General features: G+C 39.4%; 1 protein-coding gene across 1 annotated transcript in view; it reads left to right on the forward strand.

The window, feature by feature from the left end:
* Positions 1 to 16,310, forward strand: part of BRINP1 (bone morphogenetic protein/retinoic acid inducible neural-specific 1) — a 209,218-nt gene that overhangs the window by 154,269 nt on the left and 38,639 nt on the right. Inside the window, exon 6 of the mRNA XM_011988832.1 lies at positions 13,411 to 13,647. Coding sequence (XP_011844222.1) covers positions 13,411 to 13,647 — 237 coding nt within the window. The remainder of the gene's footprint in view (positions 1 to 13,410; positions 13,648 to 16,310) is intronic.

Here is a 16,310-nt window from a genome sequence, read left to right on the forward strand (position 1 = left end):
CTAGAGTCACAAGCAATGGCTCATGCCTACAGCCTCTCTTGTCCAGTTAGCAGGGACCTGGAGGCACTAATGGGAATTTATGTTTCTGGCTTCCTGTGGCTCTGCTGATGAGGTCCTTTCAATGAAAGAGCAGTGCCTTTAGTGTCTTCATGAAAAATGAGATTACTGATTTCCACCCAGCTAGCTGCATCCAAATGTTGCTTTTACTTTATGAACATAGGAGCACCTTGTTCTATGCTCATCAGAGGAGAAGGATTCTTCTCAAGAAGAAAGGGATTGAAGATATCAATCAAAGACTCAATCAGAAATCAAATAGAATGAAGAGGATGGGCAGAGAAGATTTGCTGGTGATAAAGATCTTCGACTAGTTTATTAGGCCTCTGAGCTTCCTTAGGTCTTCAAATCTGTAAAATGGGAATAAGAACACATGTATCTCAGAGCTATTATTCTTCATTTATTTGGAAAACATATAGAAGGCACCTGACCTAAAAACCAAGAGGGTTCATAAAATAAGAATACTAATAATCAAGGCTATTAGTTGTGAATAATTATCATGTGCCAGGTATAGAGCTCATCTCTTTATATCAATATTTCATGTAAACCTCAACACCGTCCCATTTTTCAGATTTTAAAATTGAAGCTCACAAAAGTTAAGTAACTACCTTGTAGAGCAGGAATTTGAACCCAGATCCACTCAGTGCTGGTACTCTTAAACACTACATCATTTTGCTTCCCAACCTGGGGCATATATGTAATAGTCATGGTTTTTACTAGATCAAGAATTTATGTAGCCCTTTCCATGTGCCAGCACCATAACCTTTCTAGGTTCTGCTATTTACTTTAGACAGTCTGTGATTTTCCTGAAATTGCTTGCCAACTTGTGTAGGTGTGACCGATTTCCATAATTATTCTCATATTCTGAAATGGATCTATAACCGGAAAAGACAAAAAACCCCTAGAATAGATGATACTAGGCTTTGCAGCAATCCAGGAGTATGTGACTATAAAAAGAGCTGCTTTTGACCTACAGAAACCTGGAATCTGGAGGGAACTTAAAGACTCATACTTGGGCAGGAAGGAGTAAAGAATTCTAAGCAGGTACAAACGGATGGGGTATAAACTGATGCTGAGAGAAGAAGTATCAGGGAGTTACTTCTTGGTATGTAGCCATGTGGGGCTATACCTTTCAAATAAACTTGTGGCCGAGTACATAGCATGGAAATCATGAGAGATGAATGATCCATGTGGCAATTTGGTCTATTTAACAACCATGTCCCATTAGATTCCTTGTCGATCTCATTGATTGTGCAGAAATGAGGCATCAGGATGGCCAAAACCTAAATAAGTTACCCATGATAATTAGTTTATTGACTCCATGGAGATATGGCGCCTGTTTTTTTTTTTTTTTTTAAGATGATTGGGTCAATTCTTATCTTCTTCCTAACAACTTACCTTAGAATTAAGCTCTCCTTTTGCACGGTCAACAAAGCATTTTTAATGTGCCTCTATTATATTCCAGAGACATTCTGTCTTGTCTTATGTGTACCATTGTACACATCTGCCACTAAATTGTAACTGAGATCGCTGAGAGGAGAAACCACATGCTTTTTCATTTGTTCATTATTTTCTTCTCTTACAGAGTTTAGCTCATAGTAGGTGCTCAATAAATGTTTACTGATTTAAAGTTATTTGAACTGTCAAATCTACTTGTTTTGAATCTTGTTTATTGTTGCAGAATATACACAACATAAAATTTAACACTTTAAAACGATTAAAATTTAGTGACAGTACATTCACAATGTTGTGCAAATATTCTTACTATTTCTACAACTTTTTCACAATCCCCAAAACAAATTCTTTACCCCCTAAGTAGTTATTCCTATTTCCCCTTCCCTTCAGACCCTGATAACTACTAATCTGCTTTCTGCAGATTAGTATAGATTTGCCTATTCTGGGTGCAGTCTGCCCTCTATACCCTTGAGTTCCATGTCTGTTGGGTTCTGGATCTGTGGCTTCAACCAACCAGATAGAGAAAATTTAAAAATTAAGAATAATAATAATAATACAATAAAAAGTACAAAAATCAGTACAGTGTAACAAGAGTTACATAGCATTTACATTGTATTAAATATCACAAGTAATCTGGGAATTATTTAAAGTATAAAAAAGGATATGTGGAGGGTATCTGCAAATACTATGCTGTTTTATATAAGGGACTTGATCATTCGTGGATTTTGGTGTCAGAGGGTGGTAGGAGGGTGGAATTCTAGGACCAATCCCCTGCAGATACCAAAGGATAACTGTATTTCAAATCAATGGAATCATACAATATGTGGCATTTTGTGTCTTGCTTCCTCCATTTTATATTTTCAAGGTTCGTGGATGTTGTAGCATGTATCAGTACTTCAATCCGTTTTATGGCAAAATTAATACTTCATTGTATAAATATACTACATTTTGGTTTTTCATTCATCAGTCAATGGACATTTAGGTTGTTTCCACCTGTGACTACTATGAATAGTGCTGCTATGAACATTCATTTACAAGTTTTTGTTTGAATGCTTGTTTACAGTTCTTTTGAATATACACTTAAGGTAACATTGCTGAATCATACGGTAATTAAATTTAAAAAGATTTGGTGTAAAAAATACATGTATTTTGTGGCAGATTTCATTATTACATTATTGTTCATTTCCTCTAAGAGGATTATATACATACAGTGCATTTCCATGTGACTGGCAACACTGCACTGTGGGAGGCTCTGTGACTTTCCATTTTAGTGGCATTGGCCTTGGCCGTGTGATTTGCTTTGGACAATGGAATGTGAAAGGACACGGTACATGCCACATTTGGGCAAGACACTTTAGGAGGCATTGTCTGGCATGGCTTTTGCTCTTTTCCCTTTATCATGAGAATGGCATATTCCTGAAAAAGCCTGCACCTTTAGCCTACATCTGAAATGAAGAAGACATCTGGAGCAGAGCCAAAGCACAGCTGACACAAAATATGAGCAACAAATCAACCTTTGTGGTTATGAGTCACTGGGATTTTGAGGTTATATGTTACCACACAGTAATGTAGCAAAAACGCCATAACATTAAAACACTGGATTAAATAGCATAAATCACATTTATTTACTGCAGGACTTCTCAGTGCCTTGACTGTGCTAATGTGTATTACAAATCTAAAGAGGTGAATTAAGTACAGAGTTTTCTGAATGTATTTGGGTTTGGACATATTTGCAGATTTGTGATTCTGTGGTATACAACTTGGCAAATGCTGGACCATATATGCTATTCACGTTCAATCCTGTACAAAATCACTTTCCCAAACTCCTCTACTCTTATAAAAGTTAGAGACGTCTTCTTTTTTGTTCCTATGCAAACTCGTGCATATGTATGCATATATTTTATTGTCATTGTACATTTATAAAGCTTTTTCTAGATTTATAGAAAAAGAGCCCCATGAAGGGCTAGTTTTTTATAGAAACTAGAGCCCCATGAGGCCATAAACCATGTCATATTCACTTTTTGTATCTCTATCATCCAGTATAAAACTGGTTCAATAAAGTGGTAAATGAAAGGACCTTCTTAATCGATTCTCAATTTAGTACTTCTATTTTTGCATACCTACTATGATCTAGCACTGTGCTTGTTACCTTGGAAAGACTGCAAAAAAAAAAAAAAAAAAGATAAAGTTATTGTCCTCAAGAATCATAACTTATAACAATGGATCCATAACAAATTATGTGCTGAAGTTAGTGGTCAAGTCTTTTAGCACCATTGTTCTCTTAAGAATATTTTTGTGTCTATGTATTTTTTTTACTCAGATCTTTCTGAGCACTTGTCTGTAACTACTGAGATGAAATTTAAAAAGCCTCAAGTCTCAAGCTGTAATATTGTGAAAGAAGATACAGGTTTTGTTAATGAGGGATGGCTGTAGAGATGGGGCATGCTAAACATAGAAGACAGAACTACAGTCCTCTCTGAAAGACATTCTGTCTAAATTTGTCTTCATTCAAACATGTACTCTGGGTATTCAATCATGTGCTAGATGATAGGGAAATGGTAGATGAATGAGCTGTATTTTGCATTCAAGAAGCTTATAGAGTAGGAGAGACATGAGCATGAGCACACATATGATACTGTAAGTATCCCGTTGAGATTTGAAATATGTGCAAGGTGCTTTTGGTTGTCAGCAGAGAGGCTACCTGAGACCACATAAGACTTCCGGAGAAAGCAATAGAAAACGGCAAGGTCAGAAGATGATGTCACTTAAACAACTACCCTGTACTAAGAGCTCCACATGTGCTGTTTATGTGATTTTATTTTCAGGTTCATTGACATATAATTTACATACAACCAAATATACCCTTTTGAGGTGTACTCTTCTATGAATTTGACGAGCATATTCAGTTATGTAACTCCCACCATAATCAAGATATAAAATAGCTCATTTAATTTTTACACTAGCTTTATGAAAGAAGCTCTGATAAGAAAACTGGGGATCAGAGAAGGTAAGCTTCTTAGCTTCTTCAAGGTCAAACCAGTTAGTGAGAGCCGAAGGCAAAATATGAACAGGAGAGAACTTAGCATGCTTGGAGAACAGAGACAATGGCATGGCAGGATATAGCAAGAAAAAGAAGGGAGGTGGGTAAGAGAAGAATTTGAAGACATCAGCTGATCCAGGGATCAGGTAGCACAGACTCTTACAGGTATCAAATTTGGTTTGTATCATGACTTCTATGAAGAAGCTTATATTTAAATTGAACCAACCTCTTCTTAAAGTTTCAAGAACATGTTCATGTTGAAATTTTATGAAATTGAAAAAAAAAAAGTATGCTGGCCTCCTTATCCTTGGTTATTTCATAAATTAAACTATATTGTCTTTTTTTGAAGTTAAAAATTCTCATTTAGAAGTCCCCCTGGCCCAACCCCTCTAATCAGTGTAAATCCTTTTCTATTTTCATTTATTTATTTGTTGTCTTCTCTCCCTCGCTACAAGGTAGGTTACATGACAGCAAGGATTGTGTTCTTGCCTTTCCTAGTTCCTTGTCTTTTCTCTAGAACCTAGAATAGTGTCTGCACATGACAGATGCCTTATTGATCTTTGCTTGACAAATGAATGAGCAACAGCACAGAGCAGAATCATAGAAAAGTCAGATTGGAAAAAATCTTTATGGTCATCTAGTAGAAGCGTTGGCAAACTTTTTCTGTTAGGAGCCAGGTAATAAATATTTTAGGCTTTGTGGGCCACATGTTCTCTGTAGCAACTACTCAACTCTTTTATCTGCATGACTGTGTTCCAGTAAAATTTGTTTATAAAAATAGACTGCAGGTCAATTTGACCATAGTTTGTCAACTCCTATATCTGTTAATATAAGCTAGGTTATGTTGTGCTAGCAAACAATTCCTGAGTCTCAGTGGTTTGCCAAAGTGAATGCTTATTTCTTCCTTATGTTACGTGGTGGTCACAGTTCTACTGTGATTCTGCTCCTCCGATGGCCCCTATCTGGAATATCATTGGACTTGTGAAAAGAGAGATTGATGAGATCATATGTTGTTTTCTATAGCTTTGTTTGGAAAAAACACACATCACTCACATCCATATTTCATTGGCCAAAACATGTCATGTGAACCCATTTAAGTTTGGAGAGTGGGGATGTGTAGTTATCTTGAAGAGGGGACATTATAAGAAGGAGCATTGAATGTGGGTCAATGATAACTCACCCTACCACCTGCCATCTGAATCTTTGGTGGAACCAAGATTTGCTTGTGCCATGTCACCTTTCAAACTCTGCTTCCACACTTCCAGTGTTGGGGAGTTCTCTGCTGCCAAAGCAACCTGCTTCATTCTTTAAAACATCTGATTGCTGAAAAGGTGATTTTATCGTGCTGAATTCCATTTACCTGCGTCTTTCACCTAAGGATTCCAAATCTTCTTAAGATCCTGCAGAGCAGAGGATTTTATTTATAAACACAAAAGATTACTCTAGCCAGGAGGGGGCATTTCCTAATTCTTATATCAAGGAAGCAGGAACCCACTCACCAACCACCAGGTAGCTGCCTTTCTTCATTTTCCAGAGTGTAAATGACCCATCACGGAGACAGGGCTGAACTTCTGAATGAGATCATAGCCTTTTCGCCCTTTCTGCACAGTTTCACCCGGTGAATTATTGTCTTATTTTCATTCCACTCCAATGAGCTGTCAGCGATGGATACTGTAATTCATAGCAATAGAAACACAAACAGATGGGTAATTGACCTGCATGCCTTCATTACACTGGAGTTCAGCATGGCTGTTGGAGCCATAAAGTCCTTTATCTGCCAGTCTGAAATCCCTGGGCTTTCACAAGGAAGGGAATCAGGCTGACTTTTTAAAAAAGGTACTGTCCTTGTTGTTGTTCTCCTCACCTTGTGCATTTCAGAAATGGACAGAATTTGACAAGCAGAACTTAGCGGTACAAGACAACAGCTGGGGCTCCTATAAAGCTCAGAGTTATCTACAGGGGGCACATTCTGATACAAGAACAGGATAGAAAAATATTTATATTCAACTAAAATAGAACCTGTGTTTTTTTTCCTTCTTCCCTCAGCACTGTAAGAAATCGTGTATTTAATATCTAATGAAATAGGTCAGAAAAGAGCAAATCCATAAAAAATACCACTGTATTAGGTAATTAGGATATAGAATAAAAAAAAATAAAGCTTACCAAAAACAACCTATGACAATGCATGGTCTTTGCCTTGAATAAGAAAGACTTAGATTGACCCAAATTATGCCCTCTGCTATGGCATACTGAGTTGACTTTCTTTATCTATTCAGACCATGCTCATGTTTCAAGATTCAACCCACATCCCACAGCCATTACAAAGTCTTCCATATTCATTATTTCCAGGCCTATTTTCTTTCATCTTCATAATAGATCACTGACTTATTCAATATTTGACATACATTTATAAAAACCTACTATGTGCCAGACACAATACTATTTTTAATGTTTTAATCATCAATCAAGGACTGTCTTTCCCATTCTTGAATTTTTTTTTTGCTTTAGTTTTGAATATCTGAGTAACCTCTCTGTTTCCTTAGGAGGCAGGAGGCATGCATTAAACCTCTTCTTTATTTCCTCCAACAATTCCTAATGTACTACTTGTTAAAAGAAGGAGAAAGAGACTGAGTTCCTGTCAGCCAAAGAGCAGAATCAAAGTCAGCAATGAAGATTGGGCTGTAATCTTCAGGTCCAGGTTCACCTTCAGCTTCTGTTGATTGGATCTTCTTTTCCAGATGTCTTTTCCAGATATTCTTCTTTCCCCAGCCTCACAGAGCACAGAGCATGGTCAGTTGAACCAAGTGCCTGTGCTAGCAATATCATCAATGTTGTTGAAGCTCTCCAGAAATCCAACTTGAGGGTCCCCTGAAAGTTCTTCTGTTACTTGAGTACTCCCAGTGGTTGAAACTCATCAACACAGTGAGCCCCATTTTTTCCTGAGTCTCAGAATCCCTTCTTGTAATGAGTAAAGATCTCTCTTGTACTATAAGAAATGCTATTTCCTCTAAGGAGCTCACAGATTTCTGCTCTGTGTCATCCTTCCCTTCAGAATTTTGATCCCTCATGTGCAAGAACTCTCTCTTCTTTTCTAGGGAACTTGTAAGCAAACAAACAAAAGAAGACGAACCTTAGTCAGAAAGAAATGTGAGGGCCAAGTTGACTGTCAGCTGGAAGGAGTTCTATGCCCGTGGCCTTTTCCGTGTTCTTCCCGCTGTCTAGACTGCTCTGTCTGTGGATCCTTCATCCCCTAGCGCCTGTGTATCCATTAGGTCTCAGCTTAAATGCTACTCCCTAGGAGAGTAGTGGAGAGTGCTTTTAACACCCCTAATCCATTCCATGCTGAGTTAGTTGTTCTTTCCCTGTGTTCCCTGAAAAACTTGTACTTCTCGTAGAAGACTGGTTTCATTGCACCCAAGCAGCTGGTTTACATCTCTCTCTCTCTCTTTCTTTCTTTCTCTCTCTCTCTCTGTCTCTCTTTCTCTCTCTATTATTTTCTCTTACTAAACAGTAAGACCTACAACAAGAGGGAGTTGTCTGCCTCATTCACCCTAGTATCCACAGCACAGCTGCCTGGCACATAGTAGGGCTTCAGGAATATGTGTGAAAGAAGGGAAGCAGAAAGATGGGAAGAAAGGAAGGAAAGATAAATGGGAAGAAGGAAGGATGGAAGAAAATGGGAGGAAGGAAGGAAGGAAGGAAGGAAAATTCATAGAAGAAAAATGATGGAGTAATTAAAAACAAAGACCAGTAATAATTATTTTAATGCTGATATGAGAAAATGCATTCTTGGCATGTTTTATACTGTCTCAAATGGTGCTATTCAAGGAGGATTTTTCAAGAAGTGTTCAAGTTTGGTCTAGGTAATGAATGTGATCTGATATCTGGTTAAATGGGGGGAACCTAACATTTGTTGAACACTTAATTATGACAGTGTCTTGGTCTGCTCAGACTGCTGTAACAAAATTTCACAGACTGGGTGGCTTACACAAAAGGAAATTATTTGTCACAGTTCTGGATGCTGGGATGTCTAAGATCAAGTACCAGCAGATATGGTGCCTGGTGAGGGAGGTACTGCTTCCTGGCTTGTAGACAGCTATAAGCTGTCTCTTCTCTCATCTCTTCCTCTTCTTATAAGGGCACTAGTCCCATCACAAGGGCACCACCCACATGACTTCATCTAAACCTAATGACTTTCCAAAGTTTCCGGCTCCTTATACCATGGCATTGCAAGTGAGGGTTTTGGCATATGAATGTGTGCATGCAGGGGATGGGGAGCACAAACATTCAGTCCATGGCAGCCGGGTTGTGGCTTAAGTTTATGCCTTTTTTCTCTTCGTTAGTATACAAGGAAATTGGGATTTCAACCTCACAGGCAAAAAAAAAAAAAAAAAAAAAAAAAAAAATCCTTGAGTTCCAGGGGGTATAAAACATTGCCAGAAGTCACACTGCTGGAGCCACCACAGGGGTTGTAAGCCAGGTCATCCTCAAGTGTGTCAGAACTCAAGTTGAATTCCTAGATTGGAGTCCTGTTTCTGTTACCTTAGTTGTGAGACTTTGGCCAGGTCACCTGATTTTTAAATTCTAACACCCCAGAAGCCTCATGAGGCACCTTTCTTTGCATCTTGGAGAAGGAAGTGTTTAAAGTTCAAAGTTCCTTTGACTGGCAGGGTGCAGTGACTCATGCCTGTAATCCCAGCACTTTGGGAGGCCGAGGTGGGTGGATCACAAGGTCAAGAGCTCAAAACCATCCTGGCCAACATGTTGAAACCCTGCTGGGGAGGCTAAGGCAGGAGAATTGCTTGAACCCGGGAGGTGGACGTTGCAGTGAGCCGAGACTGCGTCACTGCACTCCAGCCTGGTGACAGAGTGAGACTCCATCTCAAAAATAAATAAATAAATAAAAGTTTCTTTGATCAACAAATGAGTGCCTGGAGCCTACGCTGGGCTTGAGCTTAGTTTACACTTGGGGCCCTTAAAGGGCAGACAGGTCCCTTCTTCCCTAGAGCCTACTCTCTAATGGGGATGATAGAAAAAATATTAAAAATAAAACAAATTCAAAAGATAATTTCAGCCAGGAATTAATCCTATGAAAAAAATTGAAGATGCCTTTTAACGTGAGTCTGGGAGGGTCTGGATTACAGGACAAGGGATCAAGCAGAAACCTGAGGAGAGAATATTCGGTGCACAGGGAAAGGCAAGTGCAAAGATTATGGGAGTAACAATATTGATGTATGTATTGCAGGTACTGAAAAAAGGGCAGGGTTTTTCTGATGTGTTCTGAGTACAGAAGAGAATATTAGGAGATAAGAGGAAGGAGGGAGGCAAGGAAATAGAGATATCCCATCACATGACACAGAGAAAGAGAAATAATATCTCAGCACACAAAGACTGTATAGAAACTACAAAAAATATTGTGAGATGCACCTGTCGAAGGTGAATTGAAAGGAAAAAGAATGGGGCACAAATCAGGAAAAGAAAAGGGAGACATCTTGGGTGTTCCCACATATACATTGCCCACACACTCTGCAGAACAGTGAAACATTCCATTTTAAATTATAACAAGTTTTTTTAATATATAAAAAGATTGGGAGAAAAATATTCCATATGTTCAGTGTGGGTGAGTTGATGTTCAAATAAAACTCTCAACTATTGCCTGCCTGGGTTTTCTGAGGCAAAATTTATATGCTTGGCAATAACAGTAGCCCTTTTCTCTCTCATTTTCTCAGTTTTCTTTTCTCTCTGTGTGTGTGTGTGTGTGTGTGTGTGTGAGTGTGTGTGTGTGTGTGTCTGTGTGTGTGCATGTGTGTTGTGTCTTTGGGAACTGTGGGGACAGAATATTTTACCCCAGCCGGCAGCTGTATATCTTTCAAACAGTGGTTTCACAAGCCAAATCCCCCTCCAAATTATTTATGGCTCCCATTGAAGCAGGCAGGATTCAGGCGCCCACGTAGGAGGTCAGCACTGGGCCTCTTTGTTGGACACAGGCCATCAGGAGACGACTCTGGCTGTGACTGCTGTGTGAACCTCCGCTGCCGTAGAAATGGTTATGTAACTTTAAACAGTAATGACATTTTGCAGAAAAGTGCTTTTTAATTGCTATGTCTTCATTATTCTCTTTCGAAATTGCCCAGGAGATTCTGCCTCCAAGACAGCTCGGCATGTTCTGAGTTTCCATTTTTAAAGAGCAGCAAGTTTTGTATTTTAGCTGCTCCCAGAAAACCCCCAACCCCAAACTTCATCTGTTTTCAGTTGCATTAAATGGGGTAGGTAATACTGCCTTTTGTATCCTTGCCAAATGGAAAAATGATTTGACGCAATTTTCTATAAATGCTCTCCCCAAATTCCTTTTGGGCTGGGACCAAGAATAGAATATTTTATCCCCTACAGAAGGGAGAAAGAAAATGATGAGCAAGCTAGAAAAATAGAACTGAGAATAGAGTCTGTAGAGTTCCTTTAAGCAACAGAAACTTAACCCCGATCCATACACCCAGTTGCCTATGGGGGATTGGGATCAGCTAAAAATAAATTTGGCTCTAGAAGAGAAAATGGTGATATAGATAAAATGACTCAATAATGCACACTCTGAAAGAATCGTAGACTCAGTTCAGAAGGGACTTTATCGCTTGATTTGTTTTACCTCATGTGTGTTTTGGTATGTATGTTATGCCCTTGTACAGTAGCCCTCCCAAACAGTCACTCAAACCCGTATGGACTCATTGCTCATCAATGTGGAGCTCACTCAGTCTCACAGCAGCCCATTGTTAACTGTATAGCTTAATCTGCTAGAATCCCTTCCATGCATATTGACATATACACCTTTCTCAGCAGCCCTGTCACCAATGCTGGTTCAACAGGCACAGAATTGTAAACGCTGCTGCTTATCAAAGCTCTGCAAATATGTGAAGACTGCCTTTTGATTATACACCCACACCTGTTTTTCCTTTATTAATCCTGAAGGTTCTGTTAAACCTTTAACCACTTTAATCAGAGGAGTGGCATCATCATCAATATTGTCATCGTCATCACATCAAAAATAAGAATAGACAACATTTATTGTTTGCTTGCTATGTGCCAGGAGCTTTTCCAGATAATTTGCAGGCATCCTTTCATGTAGTCCTCTCAGTAATCCTTGTACGTAGATACTAAGTGGAACCTTACAGACAGGCTGAATATTTTGCTTTAAATGACTTAGGTAGTAAGTAGAGGAGCCAGTGCAGCCATGCCCGGGTTTTTGACTACAGCGTGTGGTTTCCTGCCATAAGGCATGCGGAGGGATCATCTTCTTCTTTTCCACAATGTTCCTCTGAAAGTATTCTCCTGTAGCTGCCATGTGAAGACAGGTTGAAAGGATGGGGCTTATTTAAGTATGTATAAAACCTGAAGAAAATGGAAAAAAGATAAAAATCTAGAAACAACTGTGAGTAGAAAATGGAAGAAGTGCTGACCTTGTTCAGCAAATCCCTGGTGGGTAGGATTAAGGAGAGTCCCTGAAGCATAAATGAGAAAAAAATAATCCAAATAAGAATACAGTTCTCTTTTACACAGTGAGTAGTAGAACTACTACCTCATATTGGAAGCTAAAACTGCAGCTCCAAATGAGGTGGAGAGAAATGTCCTAAGCGAAAGTGCCCTAATGAATTAAGTTAGCCCAGATCTGTCCTTCTCTCTGGGCACCACAGACAATAGTGATTTTTCATAGGTACCAGAGTAGTGCTCATGCCCAGATAAATCCTTCTCTGTCGTTGGCTCTCTGTATTAAGACTTTGAATATTCAAGTATAAAGAGAAGATCATGAGATGTAATCCAGAGTGCTCATCCTATAGCCATGGGCTGGTCACTTCCTATTGGTGGACTATGGCTTCCTCACTGTTAGAGCAACGAAAAGAAAATTAATTATCTAATGATGCTTGTGTCTAGTGATGTGTTAGTTTTTATGCTACAGTGGTCCTAGTAAATTATATCACTCTAATTATGTTACTCATACCCTTCAAAACTACCAATGTGCACCTATGATCCACAGAATAATGTCCAAATTCCCTGGTGTATAATAAAGCCCTTTGCACACTGGCCTCTGTCCCTCTCTATAGCTATTTTCTACAGCATGAGCACATCCATTCATCCAAGTTCATTTCTTCACTAGGAATTTTCAGACACATGATGCCTTTCCTCTTTTAAGAATGTCATTCTTGTTCTTCTTTTAACCTAGTGATCTCTTACTTGCTTTTCAACCAGCCCAAATTCTGTCTCCTCTATGAAGATTTCCCTGCTATCTAAACAATGTTATTTGCAGTCTTCTGCTGTTCAGTTGCCTCATATGGCTGTTTCTGCTATAGGTCTATAAAGTCATGTTATGATGATGTGTGTCCATGTCTATGCCTGCTGATTATATTGTAAACTCCCCAAGGGCAAGGATTGTGTCTTTTTGTAAATCTCTATAGGCCTAGTGCCTAGCTCAAGACTTGTGTTTCATAAATAGGGTTTGCAAATACTTAAGGAAAGCAATTGAGGAAATAAAGAACAATAAACAATAATGTTATATTTTCAATAGGAGTTTTCTCCACAAATGGAAAAGGTATATGCCATATGTGGCTCTAGCCTCAGTCCTACCATAACAGAATAGAGTACGCCTTTCAGAGATAGCCAAAGCCATAACCTGAGAAGTTTAAGTAAAAGTGATGCAACTGGAAGCCTCACCGATAATGCCCTGTCTGGATCTAGGTTAGCCCAGAAATACATTGGTTCCAATACACAGGGAGAAATGTAGCAGCTTCAGATTCCTATGTATCACCTTTGGAAACTGTTAATGAAACACCTTTTTTTTAACCTTTCTGTTTTCCCGTCTTGCTATTCTCACACAGGTCTTCAGATAATCTTTCCTCAGTATCTGCAAGAGAAGTTTGTCCAGTCGGCCTTGAGCTATATCATGTGCAATGGGGAGGGGGAGTACCTGTGCCAGAACAGCCAGTGTCGATGCCAATGTGCCGAGGAGTTTCCGCAGTGCAACTGCCCCATCACGGACATCCAGATCATGGAGTACACGCTGGCCAACATGGCCAAGTCTTGGGCTGAAGCTTATAAGGACCTGGAGAATTCAGGTAGAGAGTCTCATTCAGTGCCACTGCATGAGTGGCCTTGAGCCAAGTCTGAAAGGGAGCTAATCTAACTGGAATTAGGACTGCTGTAAGGGAAAGTTCAGTGACCCTGACTCTTTCACTTTGGAGGGTCCAGATGCAAGTATAATAGCTGTCACAGAGCAGGCACTCAATAAATCTCCACTGAATAAAATTAATGAATAGCATAATCCAGTTTGTGGTCATATGATGTATTGTTTCTGTTGTACCCAGAAGACAGAAAGAATAAATCTGCATAGGAAGCCTCTGGAGAGGGAAGAGTCAGAGGTAGTTGTATTGATTCCTTGGGCTACGTATGTGTGTGTGGATATTTGTGTGTGTGTGTGTATATGTGTGTGTGTGCACCCACACGCTTCTGTCCATCTCTATAAATAGATAAACATATCTCTATGTCTATATATATATATATGTACATACACATAGATATAGATTTCCAAAGAATCTGCAGACTATCAAAGCTCAAAGTCACTTTTTTGCTAACTTGTTATTTTCTGCCTTTCATAGTTCAGAAAAATGAGTTTCAGGGGAGGAGAGACAGTCACCCAAGCTCCTAAAGTGGATGAAGTTCAAAGTAGGATCTCTGCCTTCATGGATGTTTGAGTTTTGTTGGAAAGCCAGGCATTAATTATGTAACCATGCCAGTGATTAGGAAACGTCGAGGATACATCTGTAAAGAGGGAGGAACTGCTGTGAACAAATGATGTAGAGTTGGGGGTCAATGTGGTTAAGGAAGGCTACCTTAAAAAAGAGCAGAAATGGAAGTTTCTGACTATGGTGCAGATATGAGAAGGTGATTGCAGGTAGACCAATGGGAGGCACAAAGGGCCTAGGAGAGAGATGACCATGACATGGGTTAAGGAGATGTTACAAGTTGTAAAAATAGGAAGTGTGCAGATATGCCAAGATATTTAGAAGAAAAAAATGGCAGAGCTTGATGTTAGATTGTCTACAAGGTTGAAGAGAAAAGGGATATTGAGGTGATATTCATAAACCTCCTTTACATAGGCATGTTAGACAACTTGATAGTTGTTGATATCCTTCATTGAGCTAGAATACCCTGAAAGATTTGGAAAAAAGACCATGTGCTCACTTTTCTATAGGATAAGCTTGAGAATCCTTGAGACTTCCAAGAAGAGATGCCAAGCAGGTACTTAACATATAATATGTGCTCAAGTACCTGTTAAATAAATGGACTCATGCATAGAGCATTACTGTCTTTACAACAACATTATATTTCTTAAATCTGTTATAATAACCACCTTAAACGAAATAGTAATATTTCTGTATAACAGAGAAGGGAACACCTCTTCTATAATCCTCCTTCAAGACCCAGTGTTTTCCCTAGGGTTGCACAGTTAGTAAATGGCAGAATTGGAAATGGAATTCCTGATTCCAAATCTAGTGCTCACAGCAGCTTTGGTAACTTAATTTTACTTTGTCCCCCAGGCCTGAGGTTCCCTCATCTGATAAATGAGAAGACATGTTTGTGTTTTTAATATTTGAATTTATTCAAGTCTTTAGACAAGAAATTATTTGATCAAGCAAAATCTTACCTAGAAGCCACTGTGTACCACAGATAAAAGCAGAGTTCTATGGAATAGCATTTGAAAATAACTGGTTTCCGTGAACTCTAAGTCCTAACCCAGCTCTGGGAGCCCGGAACGCATCAGGAATCCTGCTCTTACAGTGCTGTACAACTCAGATGGAGCTGTGGATGCCTTATAATGACACCCATTAGTGCACTGAAAATCCTGGGAGCCCTTAAAAGAGAAAAGTTCATGATGGCAATGTACTATGATGATTATTTGGCCCCAAACAAAGGAAGCATTTGATAAAATGCTTTTTCAAAAAGGTTTCACTGATTACTAAAACAAACAAACAAACAAAAAAACCAGAAGGAATTTAGGCTATATGCACAAGGAGTAAGACTCTTTAGCATACAATCCTTATTCCCAAGGAAAAGAAACCACTTTAAGTGGGTGTGTGAGGAAACACAGAAAACTGAGATGCTGCTGAATAAGCTGAACAGGCCAAGAAAATGATTTATGTCACACTTTATCCCCAAAAGGCATACACTCCCTCTAGATTTCCCGTGCTTCTCTATTTGAAATGGTTTTACCCTTTAAGACAAATCCATTCATCCATATGTGCATCAGAGGCTTGTGCTTATGAGTTTTCCTTTGGTCCATTTTTAGCCCTTAACCTTCACTACTCAGCCCAGGTGATTTGGAGAGATTAATGACCAGCCCAAAGTAAAAGGCATTTGTTCCTTGATGGCTCTGGAGTGTGGGTGGCCAAATAGGACCTAGTTTCCTACACAAATGGCAGTCTACATCTCCTTGCTGGGGGATTGGTTGGAGTACCTCTACTTTTATTCAAGAAAGTTGGCCGGGCGCAGTGGCTCACTCCTGTAATCCCAGCACTTTGGGAGACCAAGGTGGGCAGATTACGGAGGTCAGGAGTTCGAGACCAGCCTGACCAATATGGTGAAACCTTGTCTCTACTAAAAATACAAAATTAGCCGGGCATGGCGGCACATGCCTGTAATCCCAGCTACTCTGGAGGCTGAGGCAGGAGAATCTTTTGAACCTGGGAGACAGAGGTAGGAAGGAAGGAAGGAAGGAAGG

Source organism: Mandrillus leucophaeus, unplaced genomic scaffold (assembly GCF_000951045.1).
Source record: "Mandrillus leucophaeus isolate KB7577 unplaced genomic scaffold, Mleu.le_1.0 Scaffold1091, whole genome shotgun sequence".
Lineage (NCBI taxonomy): Eukaryota > Metazoa > Chordata > Mammalia > Primates > Cercopithecidae > Mandrillus > Mandrillus leucophaeus.